This window comes from Malaclemys terrapin, chromosome 4 (assembly GCF_027887155.1).
Source record: "Malaclemys terrapin pileata isolate rMalTer1 chromosome 4, rMalTer1.hap1, whole genome shotgun sequence".
Classification (NCBI taxonomy): Eukaryota; Metazoa; Chordata; order Testudines; family Emydidae; genus Malaclemys; species Malaclemys terrapin.
The window spans coordinates 129,973,685-130,000,630 of record NC_071508.1 but is presented as its reverse complement, the minus strand read 5'-3'; the positions used below and the strand labels follow the sequence as shown (position 1 = coordinate 130,000,630).

The 26,946-nt window shown below is 39.4% G+C and overlaps 1 protein-coding gene across 1 annotated transcript in view; it reads right to left on the bottom strand.

The window, feature by feature from the left end:
- Window positions 1-866: 866 nt before the first annotated feature.
- Window positions 867-26,946, bottom strand: part of WDR25 (WD repeat domain 25) — a 120,582-nt gene continuing 94,502 nt past the window's right edge. The window contains exons 4-7 of the mRNA XM_054025763.1: window positions 22,893-23,023; window positions 5,450-5,620; window positions 2,254-2,394; window positions 867-1,832 (exon numbers count right to left, since the gene is read on the bottom strand). Of these exons, the coding sequence (XP_053881738.1) occupies window positions 1,611-1,832; window positions 2,254-2,394; window positions 5,450-5,620; window positions 22,893-23,023 (665 nt within the window). The 3' untranslated portion in view covers window positions 867-1,610. The remainder of the gene's footprint in view (window positions 1,833-2,253; window positions 2,395-5,449; window positions 5,621-22,892; window positions 23,024-26,946) is intronic.

The following is a 26,946-nucleotide window of genomic DNA, read 5'->3' as shown; positions in this document are numbered from 1 at the left end:
CTTTTTCATAGACTGAAATACTATAATGGAATTAATAGGGAGAGAACTAGCTTTGATTGCCAATGATGGCAGCAAACAAATTAGAGGCAAAAACTGATGGGATGCCCCCTTCCCACCTCCTTTTACTTTCTTTTTTCTAGTTAGGCAATAGTAAAATGTGGTTATGTGGCTTAACTACCCTACAATTCTAACCGCCACATGTTTGAAATTCAGGTCTTTGTCTCATCAGAAAAGGGATTTCCCCCTTTCATTTCTGTGGTATATGCTCTCTTCTTTTCTAGTTGATATTCTCAAACAAAATGCTTCCTTAATTTAGAGTTAGATCACAGAATAACACATCTGCAAACTACAGCATTGTCATAAAAAAAAGACTAGTTAAAAAAATCTGGAAATATTCAGTTAAAATGGACATAAATATTCTGTAACACTGCAGTTCATTAAAATCAATTAACCACAATATTGATATGTGAAAATTCATCTCTCACATTCTAGTAGCAGTCTTAATTCCAACATACAAGACATATTTATCTTTTCAACATAATCATCACAATATAAAGACAACTTCTTAATAATCTATGTATATGTTTAAAGAGTTAGTATATCTTGTGAGTCAGAGTTAAGGTTGATACTAAAAAAAAAAAAAAATAATAATAAAAAAAAATATATATATATAATGGAGATATCCCATCTCCTAGAACTGGAAGGGACCTTGAAAGGTCATCAAGTCCAGCCCCCTGCCTTCACTAGCAGGACCAAGTACTGATTTTGCCCCACATCCCCAAGTGGCCCCCTCAAGGATTGAACTCACAACCCTGGGTTTAGCAGGCCAATGCTCAAACCACTGAGCTATCCCTCCCCCCCTAAAAGGCACAAGATTAATTTTCTTTCTCTCTCTTATACACACACATGACTATGTAAAAATATTTGGCGGAGATCTTTAGCTGGTCTAAATTGTAATAGCTCTATTGGCTTCAATGGTACTATGACAATTTACACCAGCTGAAGAAGAAGAAGAAGAACCACCATATAACTGGTGATATGTATTTAACAGAGGTCGGTAGAAAAGGAGATCCTTTTCCTTTGCACTTCAGAAGAAGATTTCTTCCACATGGTGATCCTGAACTGCATGGAAGTAGAGATCTTTTGGATTGAAAAATGATGTTATAAATGTAAAATATTATTATATTAACTTGAACACTGACCCCAGTGTTAAGTGGACTCAGAGCAGCAAGGAGTTGGACATGCAGAGACCTGCAGTCATGTGGAAATATTCTTTTTTTTAATTTTTGGTATAATTTAATATTTACCACTATGCCTCCTTTTTACCCCCATTAGGCATCAAATGATAAAAAACAAATTTAAGCTTAAAGCTTAGATGATATTTTTAAAAACGCTCAGTGTTAGCCTAACTCTCATTGACTTCCAGACTTAGACTTTTGAAAATCCTACTCTTAGAAGGCTTGGATGGAATATACAAAATGACAACAGACTCCCTCATATTCATAAGAAAAATTCAAATTACATACACTGGTTTATTTATGATGAAACACCAGCACCCGTGTCTTCAATGTGGACTAGCTGGATTCACTCTGAAAGGGAACCCTGTCTTCTTATTGCCAGATCTTGATATCTCCAGCCCAGTCACACGTTGCAAGAAGTGATGGAAGGACTGGATGAAAAGTTGCACTCACACAAGCCTGGTTATGTGCAGACAAAGTGTGAATGATTCTAGCAGTGTGATAGTTATAGAAAAATATTTTGCCCTCTGAACTTCCTGTCACTAGAAGTGTTCCATCTGGAGAAAATTCACAGCCCACTGCAAATCCTTCCACCTGTGAAGAGTCAAGAATAAGAGTAAATTAATATGCTAATTAGGGAAATTTAATGTAACCTCCTGAAAATGCATTAATGTACTAAAAATGTCTCTTTTACACAATATGCTCTAATTATTTCCCCAGGTGTTTATTAAGACAAACTTATTTCGACTTTAAATTGTTAGCACTAGTCAATCAATAATTGGTGAAGCTATTAACAATTCACAAAATCTTCCATTATTTTAATCTCCGTTGTCTTCATAATGGGTATCATTCTAAATTAACTACATTACAGGAAACCAGACAGGAAAAGAAGCAAGTCAATTAATATCTACCCTGGTTTATAAATCAATAGTATCAGCAGACATGTTAAGGGAACAGAAATTGGTTATATTACTTATAGTCCTGAATACTTTAAGTTTCTTGTGAAGAATAATACCTTATGCCCTTCATATCTTTTCTTTTTGTTGATTCTGTATGGTCGTTGGGTAGAAAACAATGCCATGTAGTTTCCATTTGTTTGAGCAACAAATGCAGGTTCTCTAGGGTGCAGAGTCAGACTCGGACAGGTATAACGCTCCTAAAAAATAGTTGAGAAGATTGACATTCCTATATTTTTGTTGCCTGAAATACAGACTTGTTCAAATTAATCAGGCAGTCTTTTGTAGATCTAACATATCTGAATGATTAGAAGATGGGTGAGAACTGACATATTTTAGATATGTAACCATGAAGAAATTTAAAAGAAATCCATGCCCAATTTGCTCAACACACTCTCCTGAAAGTTCACATGGGGCAAATATTAAATCTGGTATCTACTCTAATTAGCTGGGCTGAGCAGGAGCTGGGCAAATGCATAGGGAAGGAATATTCCCTTTCACCCCTTTAAAAAGGCAGTTTCAGCCCAAAAGCACTCAAACAGCTTCTGGGGTCCTAAGAAGACTAAAGGTTCCATGTAGCAATGGGTCCTCTAGTCCTACTCCCCACCCCCTTCCATAGTCCCTGTTTAACTCCCTAAACCCTGGCTACCCTTACAGTTCTGTTGCCAGAGAATCTTCTCTGATTACAGAGGCAGGGACAGGATTTACCCCCTAGTACGAAATACCTCTTTACTGCTATTTGTATCATGAAGAAACCAGTTTGCTAATTACAACTGATCTTTCTAATCCTAGTAAGGTCAGAAGTCACAAATGATGTCACTTTTCAATAGGACTATTTTCAGTTCAAAATGTTCAGCTGTAGGAAGAGATGGATACTTTTGGATCCACAATAGCCTTAGGCCAGTGTTTAGAATTGTGAATGATGGTAACTTCATGAGCCAAATCCAAAGCAAAGTGAGAAAAAGGGCTTCCTCCAATTTCAGAAGAAATCCAAAGTCACATGGGCAGGTTTAGATCCAGGGATTCAAATACAAACTTCCCAAACTTTCACAAACTTAGTGAAATTCTAAGGGGGAGGGCAATTGGAATAGAGGTTCTGGTTTTAGCTCATCTCTAGTTCTAATGTACAACTTTATGTTTCAATATAAATCACAGTTTATGCGCAGTAAAAACATCTGAGATTATTGCTTTGGGCAAAAGGAATGCTATGCTCTTTCAAATGTTGGACAGCAAAAAGATAAATAAAAGCTTAAAGGTAAATTTATAAATGAGAAATGATGAAGCATTACCAGCAAGTAGAAGTGGGACAACAGAAAAAAGATTGGGGGGTTGAGGGCTTGTCTACATGGAGATTTAGCGCATGACAAGCCAGGGTATCAATCTACAGTGATTGCTGCACACCAACTGGCCATGTGAACCCTCCTACCACATACTAAAAGTTCCGCAGTTCTGCACTATGGGACTTTCAGTGCACAGTAGCAGGATCCACACAACCAGTTAGTGTATGGCAACCAGGTGCACTATCAATTTAAACCCGCAGAAAGAACAGGAGTACTTGTGGCACCTTAGAGACTAACAAATTTATTAGAGCATAAGCTTTCGTGGACTGCATATGCATCCGAAGAAGTGGGCTGTAGTCCACGAAAGCTTATGCTCTAATAAATTTGTTAGTCTCTAAGGTGCCACAAGTACTCCTGTTCTTTCTGCGGATACAGACTAACACGGCTGCTACTCTGAAATTTAAACCTGGTTTACCACACACATAGACAAACCCTCAGTTAGGTAAAGAGTATTAGACAGAGGAAACACAAAAGAAAGGCACAGAGAGAAAAACTTAAACAATCTTGGGAAATGATAGTAAAACAGGCTAGAACAGGCAGAAAAGATGTAGGAGTGAAAAATGAGAACCCTCCGTTTCCAGTCAAATTTGGGGGGAAGTTTGATCGAAAAGGGTTCAGCTATTTTGCAGAAGAAAGTAAATTAAAAATACATAGTTTGGGCTATTTAATGTGTATTCATGAGTAGTGAGATGATGGGTTTCTCATCTGCATTCTAGCATAGTAGTAAAGTCCAGACACTCCCATCTTAAAGGTTAGAAATTGAATATTACAAAACTAAGAGTACTTATTTCCCAAAATCACTATCAATTTTTTGTTAGTAACATATTAAAGAGTGAAGTAACTGCCCCATTCAGTGATGCTCTATTTCCAAAAGAATTGTCTTGTTTAAACTGCTCAGTACACTGAATATGACTGCTTTGCAGTTTGTTTATTCACTGAAGCGTTTTCTTTCCAGAGCAAATGACTTAACATGCTGTCAAACTGCATACCCAGGACGTGTGCTGCTCCAAAATTGAACGAAGACATAATTGTGGAAGTTAGAGATAGAAGTGTCTTACTAGAACATCCACTCCATCTTGTTGCCAGTACAGTTCTTTCCAGTAAAAACGTAGAACTACCTGAACCCAATTCACTCATGCATTCTTCAACTTACATGAGCGATTAGGCTAGGATTTTCAAAGGAGCCTAAGGGAGCAAGGACTAACTCACTAAGTGTCCTGTGAAGCTGCCAGCCTTTCTTGACAATTCAGCATGTAAATGACTTAGTTGGTTGGACTGCTACATATTGCAAGGAATATTGCACCTGTGTTTGCTAAAGTAATTTTTTTGCCAGCACCATTTTGCCTCTGCTATTATCCTTTGCTATGTATTTACATGCATATACCATGCTATTGCTCAAACATTTTATTGATAAAATCCTTCACCTGTGATCACCCCAAATACATCACTTCTGCTGTCCTGGGAAAGGTACTGGAGAGGGAAACGTGATACCATAACAAATACTTTGATACACAGTTGGCAGGACACACCGACATTTCTACCTGTGTACCTACCTAAACTTAGCTCAAAAGTCAGTGAATAGGCAGTGAAACGGAAATACTTTTCCAAGGAGGGCACTCACAGTTCTCTAGGTCACTTCACAATTATAGTTACAGAGAATAAGACAGGGCTGCTAAAATAGAAAAACAGCTCTTGCTTTTTAGTAAGTAGCAGTTTACACATCACAGTAACATTATAATGGCTTACTTCAAATCATACAGAAGTACTGTGATTTAATATAAGCTGCACTCATCCCTTCTTCCAGCAAAATTGATTAATAACTCACAGCAGTTTAGGAAAAATCAAAAGCTTTTTACTCTGCTCACAATGTAATATACTAAATCAGCATTCAAATAATAATAAGTGTTAACCCTACATGAAAAATCTGATTGGAAATTTTTGCAGCACTGTGGAAATCCCATGCAATGATCGTACGGTCAGCTGAGTCCCGGCTTACTGCATCCGTGCTTGTAAGAAATTCTTTTCCTTCAGGAAGGAAGAGGACATCCAAGGTCTGTTGTACTGCTGCTTTGTAGACTTTTATCACCTATGAAACAAGAACACCCATTATGTTGGGATAGATTATATTTCACAATGTAAATGAGGTCATTTGGAGTGGTGACAAGTGTATCATCATAACAAACTCATGTATTTCATTAAAACAGTGGTCCCCAAACTGTAGGGCACGCCCCCCATGGGGGGGGGGGGGCATTGAGGAATTTTGGGGGGGTACACAGTGGGGCCTGGGCCAGCCCCCCATGAGGGCAGGGTGGGAGCACCACCCAGCCTCACTCTGCCCCCAGCCATAACTCCACTCCATCCCCTGCTCCACCACCAGCCCAGCTCTGCCCTCATTCCCTCTCCACCCCCAGGCCAGCTCCACCTGTAGCCCCACCTCCACCCCATCTCCAATTCTGCCCCCAGCTCCGCCTTCAGCATAAGCAACTCTGTTGAGGAAGCCTTGGCTGTGCAATAATGGAGGGGAAGCATGGACAGATTCCATTACTGGTAGTGGGGGGGCAGGACAGGAAAAGTTTGTGCACCATTGCATTAAAGCCACATTAAGCATATTTTTTAATATAGATAAATGATAATAGAGTAGCACACTGGTATTTTTAAATGAGGCAGTATTACATCTATTTTATCAAAGAAGCATTGTTATAACGTCACACAATATTTATTTAATAACACACAACGGGAAATTAAACAATATATAAAAGGAAATATTACTTCACTATTTTCTTCTTATAAACTTCTATCCAACACCTTAAGAAATTAGCCTCTTTGTCATGGCAACAAGGATACAGGAACACTTGTTAGCACCACTTAATGCACCACTTCTAAATTAACGTTAAATTCCATATCATTAGCTACTGCATCAAAGAGTATTCAGGAGCTGGAGCTGTGGAATCCAACACAAGTCCAGAGGGCCAAGAACCTCTCAAAGCTGGCCCAACCACTCCCTCTTCCAAGAAGCAGTGTCTGTGACTCCACCTACCAACTGCCATATATGGTGGTCAGGGAGTTCACAGCTGGCATAGAAGGAAACAGCGCCTTCCAAGGAACAGGTTTAACTGCTCCCCAAATAAGTGATTTCTGTGGAGACTGATGAGTCCTATGGAGGCAGTGAGGCTGACAGCTGTTAAGAGAAGGAAATAACCCATTGGGATAAAAATACTCTGGGACCCCTACTTCCACCCTTCTCCCTTTTGATTCCCTAGGACCAACTGTTGTGAAGGTCAGTCAGTTCAGTGCAGAGCCAGCATACATGGAAGTGAACAGCTCCCATGACCTTTAGTGCATCTTGACATAGGCCCATGATTTGATCCACAGTATTAAAACAGGAATTATTCTCAATCCATTGGTGGGACATATACTGGTGTCTACCTCACACCAATAATACTGTGTATATATGTAGCTAAATTGTTTTAAATATGTTACATGTGCCCAAAGGCTGCTGCTGCTGCTATGAGAGTGTAATGAATTTCTACACAAGGAAACATCATGGATTGTGTGATCAGAGCACTATTTTGTACTGAAACCGACAGAAAAAACGATTTAAAAAATCCAGTACAACATTATTATTTCCAGAGTTCCTGGATATGGTGCATGAGAGACCTAATTTAAATGAAAATGGATTTATGAGGAACAAAGGGATACCTTTTAAATTGCTCTTGGGAATTTTATGTGCAACTCTGAGGGCAGTGCATTGAAGATTTACCTTAAGCCTTTAACCTCCACTAGTCTCATGCTACTATTCCTTGCTCCTTCCTGAAAGGTATGTGGTAGGCTCTAGATGAATAGTCTCATTGCTTTGGAGTAAGACTTTCACCCAAAGGTCCTCAATCCAATAGCACAGCAGTGTGAAGACTACTTACTTCATAGCAATAAAGGAAATACCTGTATCTTTCAGAACTGCAGCAACTGAACTGAAAAGTAAAGTATATCTTTAAAAAAAAATAATTACAACACTGATTATGTTCTGTGAGGAAAGAAATATATCAAGAGCCATGCTATGCATCTGTGGGATATGGAATTGATTTTCCATTTACAGAAAGATTGTTTTTTCTCACTCCAAGACAAAATATATATCAAAGAAGCCCAATAGTTAGTTATTGCATAATTTTGTTAATCTTCAAATTTGTCAGCGTGGCTTGGCTATCTGGAAACAATTTCTGACAGTAATGACAATCAGTGGGATAGTTTGCCTATGAGGTAGTTAAGGCAAACTCATTAGAGGTGCTCCAGCAGAAATGAGAAGCACAGTAAAGGTATCTAAAAACCTGCCTCCAGCTGCAGGGAAGGTTTGTAGAGTCAGAAACCTACAAAAAACTCCATTACAATGCACTACTCCTATATGACACCTCTCTCTCGCTTTTTCATACCATTACAATGCACTGGTATGAAAAGCAAGAGAGGTGGTATATGGAATTAGCCATCGAGTGTGAAACATTTGGACTCTATGGGACCACAAGTTTGAATCCAGGCAGGGTCTCCTCAACCCCTTCTCCTTCTGGGGCTAAATTGAACACTGTTGTCTAGGCTCTTTCATTGAGGTCTAGGTCTGCTCTTTCTTGACCTTAAAGATATGTGGTACTGTTCACAAGGGTTTGCCCCTGTGTCTTTGCCCAAAATTTCCCTCATTCACTCTTGAACTGGTTGGCTGATTGAAACGAACAATATAAATGTAAATGTATAATTTAAAAACTGAAAAACATAATGTAGAACCCTTCGTGCTAATACTAGGAGTTGGACTAGATGGCCCAGGGAGGCTCCTTCCAATCCTATCAGCTGTGAAAATCTGCTACGACCCATTAACCATATTTATGGCTTATTAAAAACAATTTCAAGAACTACTCTAGAATAATATTAAGGGGCTGACTCATAAAACCAGGGAAATTCAGAATGAAGGATGGAATGGGTCTCAAAACAAAGGATGTATCTTATTTCATTCTTAAATAATCCCACTAAACCTCTGAGTTAAGGATACAGTTAGAAATAAAACAACTAAAGCAATGAAATCCAGATTTTGAGTAAGATCCTTATCATCATCTTAACTTTGAATATTTTTGTAATAATAGACAGCGAAACTACTGCCCTGGCTGCTCAGAGAATGATGCCCCAATTGAAAATTTAGAATGACAGCAGTGATTCAACAAGGACAAGTGCAGAGTCCTGCACTTAGGATGGAAGAATCCCATTCACTGTTACAGACTAGGGACCGAATGGCTAGGAAGCAGTTCTGCAGAAAAGGACGTAGGGGGTACAGTGGACGAGAAGCTGGATATGAGTCAACAGTATGTCCTTGTTGCCAAGAAGGCTAATGGCATTTTGGGCTGTATAAGTAAGGGCACTGCCAGCAGATGGAGGGACGTGATCATTCCCCTCTATTCGACATTCGTGAGGCCTCATCTGGAGTACTGCGTCCAGTTTTGGGCCCCACACTACAAGAAGGATGTGGAAAAATTGGAAAGAGTCCAGCGGAGGGCAACAAAAATGATTAGGGGGCACATGAGTTATGAGGAGAGGCTGAGGGAACTGGGATTGTTTAGTCTGCAGAAGAGAAGAATTAGGGGGATTTGATAGCTGCTTTCAACTACCTGAAAGGGGGTTCCAAAGAGGATGGATCTAGACTGTTCTCAGTGATACCTGATGACAGAACAAGGAGTAATGGTCTCAAGTTGCAGTGGGGGAGGTTTAGGTTGGATATTAGGAAAAACTTTTTCACTAGGAGAGTGGTGAAGCACTGGAATGGGTTACCTAAGGAGGTGGTGGAATCTCCTTCCTTAGAGGTTTTTAAGGTCAGGCTTGACAAAGCCTTGGCTGGGATGATTTAGTTGGGAATTGGTCCTGCTTTGAGCAGGGGGTTGGACTAGATGACCTCCTAAGGTCTCTTCCAACCCTGATATTCTATGATTCTATGACTCAACTGATTAGCTCCTGTATTGCTCCCAGACAGTGTAGGTCAACCAACACACATGCTCGGTTTCCTTTGATATTGAACATCTAAAAACAAGGATTTAAAAATGTTCGAAAATAATGTGATGAGTATCAGTCAAGTCCTCCAACTAAACCATCTCTGACCACATTTTAAACAAACTAGTGAAAATCAAGTATACATAGAATAAAACTGCCTCCACCAGAAAAACTATGAGACTGCCTGGATACTTGTCATCTCATTACATACAGATATGTGAGCAGTTACTCCAGTTTTTCATATGCTTTGCCTGTCTCATCAGTTTGGAAATGTAATGCTTGCACTCAGTTGTAGACCCTTGCTCATGCAGGTAGTGCCCACACATGGTAATAAAATCAACAAGATGTAAGCCTGAAGTCTGCAAAATTTACATAATTTTCAGCAATCCGCTTGCCTTTTTAGATGGCAAAAAAGTAAATGTGTTCCCTTCATACTTAAATTCCTAGGAATCCTGCACAATAGAAAAAGCAATTAGACTTTTTAAAACCCAAAGTGATAATTGTATATATAGCCTTTGCTTTATAATTCTGTGAAAACCATGCATGGATAACTCTGTACAGTGTTACAAAGGAAGGTAAACCGTTAGGAATAAAAAAAAAAATCAGAACTCCTATATACTATAGCTGTCTTTTGAATGAGAAATGATAAAATATAAGGAATCTCAAGGGCTTGCAGCAAAACTGAGAATGATTTAAACTAAGGGAAAATCACGTAACAAAAAAAATCAAGTGGCTATTAATGCAAAAGGGGCGCTCTAACATCCAGATAGAACAGGAAATGGAAGAGATGGTTACCTAGCAACAGGAATCATTAAAAAGGAGTCAAATTCTAACCATGACAGTTGGAAAGATCAGAGGATGGAGATGCACAAAACAGAGACATGGAAGGAGAGAGGCTGCACAGGGACAAAGGCTAACTCAGTAGAGAAGGGGACAATGAGTGAAAATCTTTAATAGCAATCCAAAGAGGTAGTTTTCTATATTTTTAAAAGGCTTAAACTCAAATACATTATTTGGGTCCTCAGCAACATGATGTTTGTTTCAAGCCTTAGTAATGTACATATATACATATTTACACAGAACATAGGTACGGCATGCTCCAGGGGTGCCACATGGAATTTTCTTTACATACATTTTGGGACTCATACAGTAAGATAGCATCACTTTAATGATGAGAAAGGTCAAAAAGTGGGGAAATAATTAAAATGGACATATTTGGAAATCTAGGCAAAAATCAGTTTATACCCCATTAATTAATTGTTAATCAGTTTTTACATGTTCACTGGTGAATGTTAAAAATAGATGCATCTCTGTGTTGCTTAATGACAAATGCAGTTTGATAGCTCCTGTTTTACACGGCTCTTCAAACTGGATTTGTGAAATCAAATCTCTTGCTACAAAGCTAACTTCTTCTCCAGCACTGTAATCTTCTTGGGTATCTGCTTCAGAAAGAAATAGAGCAACTGCCATGTTGCTTTTGTCTGTCAATTTATTCTTAAGTGTACACACATTTGCTATTTAACCCCTTTATCTTTTAATTTCTATTCTATATAAAATGATCCACAAAAGCACTACATTGTGTATCAGCTATGATTGATAAAACATATATAATGGAAAGCTACGAAAGGAAAGAGATGAAAAATTAAGGTATCTAACAATACATACCCGCTCTCTTCCCAGAGACACACATCTCACCACTAAAACAATCACCATAAACCATGTACCACATCCTTAACTGTGCCCTGCTAAAGTTGTCTTTATTTCAGCTCCCTTTCCCCACACTTGCCACGCTACTGCTGCAAACAGACCAGATTTCCCCCTCCTCTCCACACTGTTCTGGAAAATCACACTCACTCATCTTTGGGAACAAATGCTATGCACTAGCAAAATCCATTCCCCATTAACTCTATCCCACTCCTGTAAACTCCCCCCACATGCCCTACACTCGAGACAGGGATTAGTTGGCATAAGAGCAGGCTACATTGCTTTACATCAGCTGGGAGCTTTTCTATGGCAGGGGAATTCTTGGTTGGACAGTCAGGGACAGGTTCAACCATCTTAAATGGCTTGAACAATAGTGGCCAGAAAAGGGGGAGGCAATCTGGATTTACATCTCACTGAGCAACATGTTAGTGCCTCACATCAAAACAATTTCGCTTACTAACACAGAGAAAGGACATTACCCTCTTCACCCAGATTAAAAAATATCAAGCCAAAAAGTGAAATTATGTAATATAGGATATAGTAATATACAAAATATGCATGTAATTTTTTATAATCTAGACTACAAATCCAAAAAATTTAATAAAAAGCTGCTTTTTTACTTTAAGAAGTGTAGTTCAATCCCTAGAACCAATGAAGTAATATTTTGGTTTGTAATTGGGATCAAGGTATATATACTTTTCAATTTCACTTTGCAAAGATCTTTTGCAAAAGTAAATAACTGCAATATCATTGCTATAATAAGAACTGATAATTAAACTTTTGTTCTAATTTAGACCATTAATTTATGACATGCTCAAGGATGCCAGTTTAGGCAAAATGTCAGTTAGCCTACCCTGCTATCTGTCATTTGTTAATGAAGGCTTTTGCTGCTTTTCCATTTGCAGGTTTATTATACACAAGCTTTTGAAAACGTACAGTCCACTAGCACAGTCTCAACATATCCGGACAAAAGAGACCTGCTTTCAAAGATACTCATAATGGCTTCTGACGTCAACAAAATTCAACATAATGATGAAACTCCTTTACTAAGGCAGAGTTCAGGGCTGCAGGCATTCTTCAAGAACAGTAATTTAAGCAAATGAAAGCAGTTTCAAATAAATTCTAATGATATTGGTGATAGGAATAGTATTTAGTAAGGCTGAATTTAAGAGACTTATTTTTGTATTGATGGTCCATAGGATTTCTTTGTATGAAGTATATGCAGTGTATGATATATAGTGATATTTGAGTTTTTTAAAAGCCCAAGCCTCAAGTAAAGTGAACTGCATGCCCCACACCTTGGCCCCAGAGTGGCCACCCCACAGGATATGTGCATTTCACATTCATAAAGTCCCATTACTCAGGATTTATGGAAGCGATGAGGAAGAAGAATGGTTCTGTGATTAAGTCATTGTTCTTACGAGAGATCTGGGTTCAAATCCTAGCACTACCACAGCCTCCTTGTGTGGCCTTGGATGAGTCACTTAATGATTAATCTCTCTGTTCCTCAGTCCCCCTCTTGTAAAAAGGGAAATTAGTTTTTTCAACTCTTTGTTTTGTCCATTAAGACTGTAAGCAGTTTGGGGCAATGACTGTCTTTTACTAAGTGTATGTATAGTGCTCAGTACAATATGGCACTAATCTCAGTTGAGACTTCTAGATGCTACACTCATACAAACAAGAAACTGCATTTCAGCATAAAAGAAAGTTAATTTGCACAGTATGGGCGAGTTTGTGTCAAATGATTAAGTATAAATGAAATGCTACCTCCGCACATTTTAAATGATATATTCTCATAATGTGAAATGTTTCATTTCAATCATATGCTATATCAACATTAAATTTTCCTATGTTTTGGTGTGACTGCAAAATCCTATTTGCCTTATTAACCTTTCATCACATTTAAGACCAGAATGGAGCACTTTATAAGAGCAAATGAACAAATGAGAAATCCACTTATGTTCCTGTTCTCAATCTAACGGCAATTTTAATTACTGAAACAGATGGTAATGTCATGGACAGAAAGGTCAGAAACTCTATAGCTTTATCTTCCACAAAAATATGTTCCTTTGGGTTAGAATACTGTACCATAAACCCAGGATGGGTTTTCCTGTATGCCATTGAAGATACATTATTTTCTCTTTTCTGTTCTGATCAGGCACTCCTTGCTGCTGTTCTTAATTTTCTTCTGTTTTGAAAGACAAAACCTTGACTACTGAGGCATGTTAAAAAATGTGCAGATATTGATAAAATGTTGAATGCTTAATCTGACATTCACAGTGAAATGTTTGTAGGTTACTGAGAAAAAGAAAAAATTGACAAACTTCAAGTTGATTGAGACACTATAAAGATCCTGAAATGGCATTTTTTAAGCATTTTCTTTGGAAAGAATAATGAAACTGGTGGAGAAAGAATATTTTTATTTCCCTGTTTGATGCATTACAGAATGCTGTAACCTTTGGAGGACCCATTAAGCAATATTTCATTACGCATTTTTACAAGTTATATCTTAAGGTGTTAATAACTAAGGGCTTGTCTACACAAGGAGTTATTCAGGAACAGCTATTGAATAACTCCATATGTAGACAAGCCCTAAGATTCTGATCCCGCAAGCTACTCCACCATATTTGCCCTCCCTATTCCTAGTAAACAGTTCAGTGCTGTGCATACACCTTTTGTACCCAATATATACATGTATTTTCATATGCAGAAAGGATCACTGTGTACATTAAGACACTTATACACAAATACTATTATGGATTAGCAAATGCCCCTGCTCCATCTTCCTTTGACTATCTTACCCACAGAATCAATAAGGATTTATATCACTGAAAGAGGAATAATCTTTGTTTCCCCCCCACCCCCAAAGTATCACATAAATAAAAGTAAGTACAAACATCACCACCAGTTTATACAGGCTCCTAACTACACACTTCTTAAAATGAATATGGTTCATCATAAAGCAATTGTACTAGAATGTTTCCAAGGAAACTGCACTGCATTTGCACGTTATAAATGTATTAGCTTTTAACAGTCCTTTAATGAGATTCAAACACTGAGAACTGTAATAACCATATGCTATGAATAATCTCTCTCTCTTGCACATATAGCTATAGATGATTTGACTTAAGCTTCAAAAGTGTAACTATGTATTATTTTATAGAAGCAAAGACTAAAGAAATGAAAAAGAAAAGATCTATTGTTATTCCGTCCATTCCTGTGCAAATGCAGAATTGTTCCCATTGTTCCATAGATTTTCTAGTGTTGTGTTCAGTCTAGTTTTAAAAGTCCCAAACATTACTGCTTTCGCCATCTCTCTAGGGAGACTATTCTACAGCCTAGAACATTTCACCATCAGGAAGAGTTTTTTGGTTATATATTTCAGCCTAAATATTCCCTCTGAATTTCATCCCATTAACGCTAGCTATGCTCCTATATACTGTAAGAACATGAGGATATATACATTATACAAAATGCAGGGCGAGATTATGACTAGTGCTTATGTGGCCATGCAGGGAAGCAGGACTGATAAAGGATTCCACCTTTCGGCTGGAGTTGTGGGAGCATGAAGACTGTATACCAGATATCACCCAGTTACTCCCAGAGGAATGTAAGTAGACAGAGCCAAGGCGCTAACCCACATTCACAGGCTATGTGTACACTTAAGGCAGCATATAGAGTACAGACACTACACGCCACCTAGCATAGGTATAAAGAGCAGTGCAGATGGTGAAGCATGGCTTAGGCAAGTAGAGTAAAGGGATGACATAACCTTTACGCTATGTACCCTGCATGGCTCTCTACACGCCCCAAGCAGTGTAGTGTCCCCACTGCTTCCCCGCTGCTCAGGACTGGCTCTAACTTTTTTGCCACCTCAGGCAAAAAAGAAGAGCACCGCCCCGCCGTACCCCGCCCCGCCGAAATCCCTGCCCCCCCCAGCACCACGGCACCTGAAGCCCTGCCCCCTCCAAGCACCGCGCCCCCCCCCTCTGAGCGACGCGCCGTGCAAAGCCCCTGCCCCCTCCAAGCGCCGTGCTGCCCGAAGCCCCACCCCCCGAGCGCCACGCAAGCCACCGCCCCCCCAGTGCCGCGCCGCCCGAAGCCCTGCCCCCTCCAAGTGTCATGCCGCCCAAAGCCCCCGCCCCCCCTCTGAGCGCCGCACCCCCGCCCCCCCTCTGAGCGACACGCCGTGCCAAGCCCCTGCCCCCCCTCCGAGCGCCCTGCCGCCGAACCTAAATAAATAAATAAAAATCATAGCGCCGCCCCGCTCCAAGGTGCCACCCCAAGCATGTGCTTGGTCGGCTGGTGCCTGGAGCCGGCCCTGCTGCTGCTGGAGCCATTCCTCTCTGCCCCCCCACACTGCCACAGCCTTTCACTGCAATGCATAGCTACATACCACAGTGTAAATTCAGGCTGCTTTTCATTGCAGTGTGTTGATACATGTACCTTATATGCCACCACAAGTGTGGACAATAGGGTTGCCAACTCTGTCTGAAGCTGTTCTGGGAGACTTTTTTTCCTAACATGACAATGTCATTTTCTTAAAATATCCTATTAAAATCTCCTGGATTTCTTTCAATAGTCACCAGGAGATGGATGCTGATTCTGGGAGACTCTAGGCCAATCCTGGAGGGTTGGCAACCCTAGTGGACAAGGCCACACTCTAGGCAGCAGAGTTGGTTGGCATCATTAGGGGGAAATATGCTACACCTTTTAAATGAATGTAACAAATTATTTCACCTCCTATGGAGCCAGGGAGCTCTGAAAGGACTCTGACTTTCTGCCCCCTGGGATGGTGCACTGATGCACCATCGTAATTAGGGAGCCAATGCAAGCTATCCCACAATTGTTAAGTTATTCAACTGACTTATTAACTATAGCAGGTGTCTCACAAATTCACTGAATTTCAGTTTGCTTAAGAGAACTTCAGAATTCTTATAAACGTGCCACTGTTACGCTTCCCGGAGTACCCTGGGTTGTGAGGTACCTCACTATCACTTTCCTTAGCATAAGGAAGCCTTGTCTGTGTCTGCCATGGGTCAGCTTCCCAACTCCTCCGGCCATTGGCAACAGAAGCCTACACAGGCCTTGCTCTCTCTCTCTACAGGCTAGTGATAGGCACACTCCAACCCCTGAGCCCTCCGACCGTCTCCCTGGAGCGTCCAGCCCCAATCCACTGGACACTCACTGCTTCAAAAGCGGCAATACACCCCAGTTTACCAGTTTCACCTCAGATCACCATTCCGCTTGACACATAGCACTTAAATGCAAAAAACTAAACATTTATTTAACAAACTATAGAGATTCAAGTGATAAGAAGTCGAATTGTTGGAAACAAAAGGTTACGTATACAATAAAATCATAACACTCAATCTAGAAACTCAACTTACTTAACTTGATACTTTCATGTCTTATAGAGCAATGCTCACCCAAAGTCCTTCCAGTGTTTTACAGCCAAGCTTAGCTGGGATGTTCTGTTCATGAGACAAGTCACACTGTCAGCTTGCCTCATCAATGAAATATCCTGGATGTCTGTTTGCAATGCCAGATATATCAGAACAAGCTATTGTCCTTATGAGTAAACAGGGCGCCCCCCTGCTGGTTGTTTTTTTTTTTTTTTCCTGTGTACCTCTCTGTAGATTTTGCAATCTCTTAATCAGCATCTGGCTCAGTATGCAAATTGGCATACATTGTGAGGCACACAATACACAATGGCCATACAGGAAGATAAAAATTTCTTAGAATTTAAAGATAAGGAAAAAATTACAGAAAACAAAATAAAGAGACGAGGTAGATGCAAAATATCTTTTACTGGACCAACTTCTGTTGGTAAGTGAGACAAGTCTCTCTCCCCAACAGAAGTTGGTCCAATAAAAGATATTATCTCACCCACCTTGTCTTTCTAATATCCTCGGACCAACACAGCTACAACTACACTGCAGAAAACAAAATACAGTTATTTGATAATGCTTACGAAGATTAAACAAATACACTTACACTTACTTAGGCCCTGTGAAGTTCTTGGAGTGTTGTTTAGGAATTACTTTTTGGGACTAAGAAGTGACTTCCTGACTCTACAACAAGTGTGTAGCTTTTCCTTGGAGGTGGGTAAGGATTTTCCTACCTGACATCATATAAAAGTTATTGTTACTTATCAAGTGAAACCAATGTGTGTAAATAAATTCCTCAACTCAGTCTGACAGTTCACAATGGCTGGTCTCTTGAGATACGTAGAAACTTCAGCTCAGTTGAAAGTAGTATTAGTTGAAAGTGGTATTACAGCTCTAGTCTTGTTCTGATATTATCACTGTGTTCCCTGAGGACCCTAAGAGAAAAAGATTTAACCCAGCTGTGAGAAGTCTGCTGTTGACAATAAAAGGGGCCCTTGGAGCCGAGCCAAAGTATCCAGGTCTCACTCCCTTATTCTATCCAGGTGTTTCCTGCCTGTGAAATGGATCAGTGATGATATCAAGTTTTAGTCAGTGTAAATAGGTGGACCACTGAACATCGAGTATGCTTCCTGCCAGGAGATGAGGCAATCCCACTGGCATGAGAGTTTGGCTTCTTGAATAACCTTTTCATAGCCAAGTAAAGAAACAGGAAGACTAGTGGTTTTATATTTTAAACTCTTTTTGAATTACTGTGTGTTTGGGGGTGGGGGGTTTCAGGCCCTTCTGTTCTGGCAGCTTCAGCTCTGAGGTCTTTGCAAAGCTCCCGTGGGGCCTGTGACAGAATGTTCACCCCACGCTAGCCCAAAAAGGGTTAGTCTGCCTTAGAAGTGGTTAAGTAACCTGACTGGCCACACCTGAAGGAGGATTAGGCTGTTGATTTGAGGGTCCTGAGCTGGAACCTGGAATAATGGGCAGGCCTGGGTTCCCCTACTAGCCACTGGGGAAGTGGCACAATCTAGGCAGTGAATTGGAAGACTGCCAGAGACAGTTTGAACAGAAAGACTCTGATACCCCAGGAAGGGAAAAACTATAGTGACCTGGTTGGACGGCCAAGCAATGAAGAGGGAGTGTCCCACTCCTGAGTCAGGAAGAGAAGGCACTGCCACTCCTGGGGTGTCAGATGGGTCTCACAGTGAAAGAGAGACGAAAAGGGGTGTCAGACCAGGCAGAGCAATTCCCCAGACAGAGCCACAAGGAGGCATACCAGAAGTGAGCAGAGAACCCCGTGACTGGGCCCTTTCATTCAGTGTGGTGTAGTCTCCTTGGCTGACAAAACACAGCTCTGTGTTCCTTCTGACATGGCAGCTCATTTTAAAAATTGCATTTTGAAATGTTCTCGTCTCCGTGTGAAGTCTTTATATGCTCTCCGATGGTTTTATAACCTTATTTAATCAGCCCATTATACAGCAATATAAAGTCATTTGAATAATCGGTGCTACACAGACAAAGCTTGGTTCAACACCAGCAGAATGAAATAGCTGTATATTAAATCTCTAACTTATGCATTAGTACCCCTTAGTTCTTTCTTCACTATATGAGCTTAGATAACTAGCTTGTGCACTTCTGAGGGGTGTGTGTGTATAAGTTACTATTAATCAAGCCGTTAACAAGCTGCTGCCTACAGCCATGCAGTTCTCTATGAAACACTGGTTGGCTTTACATTGAAGATTTTCACTTTATGTTGGCTTTAAAACATTAACTAAATGCCAGATTTTGCCAGCCTTACTCATGTTGAGTAATACCTTACTCTACACTCAAAATCAATAGGATGTCTTTTAGAGAAAGGCACTACTCAGCATACGCAAGAGCAGCAAAATCTGTCCTTCAATGTTTCGTATGGTTTTTGATACAGCATAGATTTGACATTTTTGTTTCTAGTTAGCCAACTTGCTATCTATTGCTCCAGGTTTCAGTGTGTGAAAGACTGCAACAAACCTCCCATTATATATCACTACTTCTAAGACTTAAAATTCCTCTTTTGGTATATATTAATTCTTGGACAGTTAATTAATAATAAATCATATTTACAGCTATTCTCACAAAAAACAATCCCTTTGTCACATTTATTATACATCTATTTAGCTAATATTTTCCTCATAAATTGCTCTTCTTTGAACACCCTCCACTGTGTCAGTATTCTTCCTGTAATATGTTCCCGAGCTCAACACAAAATTCCAGGTGCAGGAGTCAGATAAATTTCAGGTTGTGTAAAGAACATTAAAAATATGATGACTATTTGGCCCTGGAAATGTAAGTTTAAGATGTGCAAATGGAAAAGCCAGCACATTAAACACTAACAGTACACTCTGAAGAATGACCACTTAAACTGAGCTTCCAATGTATAATATGTGTACTCTAGACTACAAGTACTACAGTGACGTAGCTGCAGTTACAATGCTGTAGCGCTGTAGTGTAGACACTTACTACAGCGAAAGAAGAGGTTTTCCTGTTGCTGTCATAAAACTACCTCTCTGAGAGGCAGTGGCTAGGTTGACAGAAGAATTCTTCTCGGAAAGGCTTTCAGGGATGTAATGAAGAAAACATTAAAAAAAAATTCATTTCTTCATCCACACAGCCATCAGCTGCTCCTTGAAGCTGAATGACAATTTGAAACACTTGAAGATACAATTTGAGGCAAAATAGGCAAAGCTGCAGCAAATTTGTAAGACCAAGAATACCATGGAAAGATCTTATAATGAATGAAGATGAAAACACTACACATATCTGCAGGACCTTTGCATCATAATTGTAACTAGGTGGGAAGAGGTCCCAGCCACTTATTTTATTTTAAGAGTAAATGGAACATATTATAGTAGAACAAAAAGTGAAATACTGGACAAGACACTTTATCCAATCTTGAATATGATCATAAGAGTACAAGACAGAAAAGAAAATGAGAGTATGGTTACTGTCTCACATGAATAATAAAGAAGCTAATATATGTGAAAAGGAATCTGTATTGAAATATCAAATGTTATGGGGCAGGATGCATTAAATATTAATAATTCGTGTTTAATCAACACATTGTTTTATGGCAAACTGACACTTTGAAAAGTAACTGGAGGCTTTGCAACAATGATACTTATATTTGTATTTATTAGACATTCGATATTATGCTACAAGTGGAAGCTCATAGCTAAGGCTATAATTTAGTCATGGGTTCTTTAGTAAAAGTCCGTGACCTGTCTGTGACCTGTACTAAATATCCCTGATTAAATTCTAGCTGGAAGGCAGGGGGGTGTGCTGCTCTGGAGGGACGCTGCTGGGGGAAAAGGCCCAGGGGCCAGTGGCACTAGCTGCCAGGAGCCACCAAGCAGTGGCTACTCCGGCCACCCCCCAGGGCCGCCCATCTGCCATTGCTCCCACTGCCCTGGGACCGCTGCTCAGGCAGTCCCTGGAGCCAGCCACACCGGCCACTGCTCAGGGGGTCCCCGGGGCCAGCTGCCTGAAGCTGTCCAAGCACCAGCCAGTGCAGCTGTCCCTGGGGCCACTTCAGCAGCACCGGTGAGGCTGGCTGTGGAGCCGCCCAAGCGGCTGGCTGCGGAGTTGCTCCAGCAGCGGCCAGTGTGGCTGTCCCTGGGGCCAGCTCTTGGGCGGCCCTGGGGTCAGCCACACTGGCCGCGGCAGAAGTCATGGAGGTTGCAGAAAGTCACGGAATCCGCAACTTCCACAATCTCCATGACAGACACGGAGCCCTATTAATTGTCAATCAAAACACAGAACTCGTCCCTGATTTTTCCTCTCTCAGACTGCTCAGGCAGATAAAAGTTTCTGATGTCACCATTCAGTTGTGACTATCCACATATCACCCAGTACATACATTCTTCCCTAATTCAAAACACTACATTTTAAAATCAATAGGAAAGAGAAGAAACTATGATGGTCCACTTTGGAACTATTGCATGGATAGGACTGTAAACTACAGATTGCTGTTTTTTAATCAGTGACAATAAACATAAAGCTTAGGTTTTAAAACAAACATTCCAACAGGAAGCTCAATATCCATTTCCGCGCCACTCCTTACACATTCAACACTGATTAACTGCTGCATGTTCCAAGTTAAAATTAGATATTTTTAACAAATTGCTTATTCGGGTGGTTTCCTGACTGAAGAACTTCCACACATATCTAATTATGTCTCCGAGAACAAAGCAGATAATCATATCTGAAAACGGTGCCTGTTAGGAGCAGGTGTAGACAAGTTTCTTTGTCCTGGTGTGCCTCTGAGCCTAAAACCTGAACACCAATTTTTAAAATGCTTTACAACAGTTAATTTCCCTTTTTTACAATAAACTAACCATTTCTAGGAACTGGATTACTGCCTGTTAACATGGTGGGAAAGTAGTATTATCTCTTAATTACAGTGAGACTACTAAAAAAAGGTGTGCACAAAATCTCTCACAATTATTGTGATTTGCCTTGGGATCAGTCTATGAAGATTACCAATCCTTAGTTCTTCATTGTTCCACGTTACTTAAAATAGCTTTTAAACATGAAACTCCAGTTTTGGGAAAGAAAAAATATGGTCAGCTAATGACACAGAAATACATCATTCAGCTATTGTGAACTTCACGGCATCCTGTACTGTGGGCCGTAAAATGTGCTGCCTGTTAGGAGATCAGCCACTAGTGTGACCAAAGGACTTCAGAACTTGTACTTAGAAACATCACAGTGGGAATATTCTCAGCCTCCAAAGAAAAGCTCATACCTGTACTGCAATGCTCTTGAGCACTCTTGGGTTGTAAGGTGGAATTCAAATGAGAACAGGCAGTGGTCCAGATGCACAGGAACACCTCCTGACCCCACTTGATGATGTCTCACACATTGAGTCCATGTATGGAAGAGTTAAAAGAGCCCCATTGGTTGGGTAGGTAGTGAAAACATAAATATTGCCTGAATCCCACAACAGAGACATCAGAATATAAATTTCAAATGACAGAAAAACTCAACTATTGATCCGTTAGTAATTTACGGTGGTTAATTAAAAATAAATTGTATATATATAAGTAAGAAAAATCAGGTTAACTATAAATAGTTCCCCTAACAGTGTTGCAAAGAGAGTAAAAAAGGTATCATTTAACTTCCAAATGGAGAGTCACTAGAGGTGGGCGAAAGGGACTATATCCCTTTCGTGCTGTACAGAAATGTCAACTTCGGGTACATCCTAAATCCTAGGTGAGACTTGAATGACAATATGACACAGAAAATAGTGTTACGAACTTCATCAAAGATACTGACAAGAATATAGATTTTTGTAAATAATCTCACAACTCAAGAGAAAACAAAACAATTAAAAAAACTTAATAGTTATTACAAGCTATGTTGGAAGCCTTTTCCTACCCATCCACCAATGGTTACTAGTGAAAATGCATTACTCATTAATTTCTGACAGTTCAGCCTTCACACAGTCACTGTATTGTATAGTTCTCAGAACAAAAAAAAACTTTTTTAAAGAAATGCTTTTTAAACATATGTTTTTGCTATAGACAGAGCACGAACACGGACTTATTGTTCCCTTTTAACATACAGCAAGAATGAGTGACAAAAACATGTTCTTATTTTCCAATTATCCCCTCCCCCTCCAAAGCAGTCCTATTAGCTACCCACACTCCCCACCCTTCAGAATGCATCTATATCAGACAAGTTAAAATAATCTGGCGAACAAGAAATGAATCAGATATCTGTTACCTTACAATTCCTTATATCCCAGGCTTTAACTTCTGGGCTGAATCCTCCACAAATAAAAATATTAGGCTCAGAAAGGTGAAACTTCAGTGTGCTGATCCTAAATTCATTTTTGCTGCTAAATACCTGTGTCCCTAAAATACAAAAAAAAAAAGAACAGGGTTAAAATTTGAACATGAATAATACTTTCATTAGACAGAATACTGAATTTTTATGTAGCAAATAAATATTAAAATAAAATGTAGGTTGCCAAAAGTCAATACGTAAATGGTAGCATAAACATGTGGGAGTGTAAAAAATCTGGAATTGAATTAACTTTATTCCATTTAAGTGAAATTCATCCTACTCCTGGCCTGCTACACCATTTGCTGGGCAGTGCCCTTGCACAGACAAGAACAGGGCAGAGTGGATATGCAGAGAGACTTCTGGGTCACTTGCACACTGTGGGTGGGGGTTCCACAATAGTCCCAGTTAGGATGGCATGCAGGAGTTACATATGCAGATCCCATGGATGGGTATTCCTGTGCAGAGGAGCTGTGCTTGTTATTCCAGCAGCTAGAGAAGGGGCTGCATTGAAACCCTGTGGCCTGCATGTATGTTGCAGGGAGTGGAATTCCATCCGATCAGCCACATACCTTTCCTCTTGGATTTTGCTTGCTTGGATTTTGTGGAGGAGGGGTGAATTTTGCCCTTACAACAGAAAATAATTTGCATACCCTCATTCTAAGGCAATATCTGTTCCCATGGATACGCTGTTCTCTAAATTTAATTGTGTATGGTAATCTTCAAAGGATCCTGTGGCTTAATAGTAATTGGCTTGCAAACAGCACTTCCAAATTATATAATTCATAAATTAATACCACAGGAAATTCAGCTACATGAATGTGTAGGATTTATCTCCAGTTCATTGCTGTTATACTTATCAAATTCATGATAATGTACATTCACTGCAATACTATTCTGAAATAGCAACATATCTTAAGCTAAATGCATTTAAGTTTTCACAATTTCACATTTTATATTCTATTGTATTACACATGGTATCTACATTCAAGAATATATAACGACCACATACATCGAGAATATATTAGATGGTGTGCACTAACATAAGAACACAAGAATGGCCATACTGGGTCAGAACTATGGTCCATTCAGCCCAGCATCCTGTCCTATGAGAGTGCCTGGTATTAGATACAACAGGGCAATTATCAAGTGATCCATCTACTGCTGTCCAGTCCCAGCTACTAGCAGTCAGAGTTTTAGGGACACCCAGAGAATGGAGTTGTGTCCCTGACCATCTTGGCTAATAGCCAAGCTATCCTCCATGAACCTATCTAATTCTTTTTTGAACCCAGGTATACTTTTGGTCTTCACAGCATCTCCTAGCAATGAGTTCCACAGGTTGACTCTGCATTATATAAAGAAGTTTCATTGGGTGATCCCTGGAACTTGTGTTACATGAAGGAATAAATAACACTTCCTTATTCACTTTCTCCACACCATTCACGATTTTATAGACCTCTATCATATCCCCCCTTAGTTGTCTCTCTTTCTAAGCTGAACAGTCCTAGTCTTTTTACTCTCTCCTCATATAGAAGCTGTTCCATACCCCCAATCATTTTTGTTGCCCTTCTCTATACTTTCTCCTATTCTAATATATCTTTTTTGAGATGGGGTGACCAGAACTTCACCCAGTATTCAAGGTGTGGGCATACCATGGATTTATATATTGACATTATGGTATTTTCCATCCTCTTATCTATCCCTTTTCTAATGATTCCGAACATTCTGGTAGCTTTTTTGACCGCTGCTGCTCATTGAGCAGATGTTTCCATGATGACTACAAGATCTCTTTCTTGAGCAGTAACAGCTAATTTAGATCCCATCATTGTGTATGTACAGTTGGGTTTATGTCTTCCAATGTGCATTACACTGAATTTCATCTGCCATTTTGTTGCCCAGTCACCCAGTTTTGTGAGATCTCTTTGTAACTCTTCATAGTCAACTTTGGCTTTAACTATACTGAGTAGTTTTGTATTGTCTGTAAACTTTGCCACTTCACTGTTTTCACACTTTTCCAGATCACTGAGTAAGTCAAGGGCCCCTGTGCACCTTAAAATATGATGAGGGCACCTTAAAAATGTGCATCTCACCAGTTGTACAGCAAATCAGACTTTCAGGCCAATTAGCTTTAATAATGTGCAAAAAGAACAGGAGTACTTGTGGCACCACTCCTGTTCTTTTTGCGGATACAGACTAACACGGCTGCTACTCTGAAACCTTTAATAATGTGCGATTTTTTGTTCTATAAAAATTCATGATGTGAACACTTTTTTGCTATTAGGTTGAAAGTAAAAATGTAATAAATTTTCACACTACTTTCTTCACTCTGAGCTGATCTGGTTGGTTTTGACATAGGAATTGATCCTGACTCGATTAACCAATCTTACATGGTAAGGAGGTTTTACAAGAAGCCATTCTGAGTCACTTTCTCAGAAAGAATGAGATTTCATTATGCATGCTCACTCAGAGCCAGAGCAGAAAAGCAGAAAAAAATCAGAACAATACAAAACAAAATGTACTGCTCCCTGCTGAAGCTGGGGGGGTTGGATGGTTGCTTATTGTTGCCTGATAGATTGTCAATCTAAAATGTTTAAGGGCTCCTGTAAACACTGACAGTGAGAGCATCCATCCAACAAAGGTCTTTTTTTTTTTAAAAAGAAAGAATGGGTGGTTAGCAGGCCAGCAGTCCTTCCTTCCAAAGTTACATGCCACCCGTAGTGGCTTTTCCTCCTGGAAACCTGCAATTTCCCTAAGGACAGGAGAAGGAAGAGAGGAGATACTCATAAGTAAGGAGGACAAAGGCAGTACCAACGTAACAGGAGATTACTCTCATCTAGGCCACCATCTTGATCTAATAGCTGCTACATCCCTCAGCTTGATCTTCTACCTTGGAAGGATCTTGATTAGTATGGGATCTTGAGTGCAGAACCTTCCAACACATGGGAAGCAAAATAGCTAGCTAACAACTCCGGTTAAATGTGCTGAATAACAGTGGATCATTGTTACCATAACAAATACACAGTGATTTAATAATCAGATATCTAAAATGTTGTCCGATATAAAGGACAAAGCAAATTATTATGCAACACAAAAAGGAAAATAAGAAATTTTTCTCAAGTGATTAAAAAGTGGGAAAAGTTGAATATGAACTTTTTTGTTAAATAAGAGGAAGCCTGCAAAATATTCACTTTATTAAGTTATTTTTAAAACAAGAAACTAAAACAAAAAGAGTTGGGGTTTTTTATTTAATTCTGTTCCATTTTATATGCAAATTTGTGTACTTTTTGCATAAATACAATAGGCAACTTAACTTTTGTTTTTGGAACATTTAACTCTAATTTTAAGAATAGGTTTTCCATTTGTGGTCAGTTATTTTATGACCTCTAGCAACATCTTGTTAATTATATTTTAGAAGACTATGAAAATATAAAAAGAAGATATATAATATTACAATGAAGGTTTCACATCTCATACCCAAAATGAGCAACTTCAGGCAGAAAAAAGATATATAGTTCATTTCCATTCTTCCCAAGTCCCACTTTTATTAATAAAATAATACACTACTTATATGGAGAAAAGTTGTCCTTTGTTAAACTAAATGCAGAAGGGTTTTTTTAATCTCCTTTGTTGATCCCTAACAAAGATATTTTGTCATTTGTTTCTTAGCTGAACTGAGACACAATTTCTGGTAATGTTCTCTTCCACAGAGAAAACCTACATTCTTCTTTGAGATAAGGGCAAGCTTTATTGAGAATATTTCATCTACCTATACTAAACAGTTCAAAAGTACAATTATTATAATCTTTTTATGACAAAGCAAATGCAGAGTTAGGAAGTCTCCTGCCTTTTTTAAAATAAAAGAAATCTGAGCTGTTATTAAGATGAAGTTTCTTAGATTTAATAAGCAGCAAAATGGCTGTATGTAAAATTCAAAGGGATTCTGCTTCTGAATAAAATGAAATGTAAAGTGTTTTTGTTCAAATATACTTTGAAG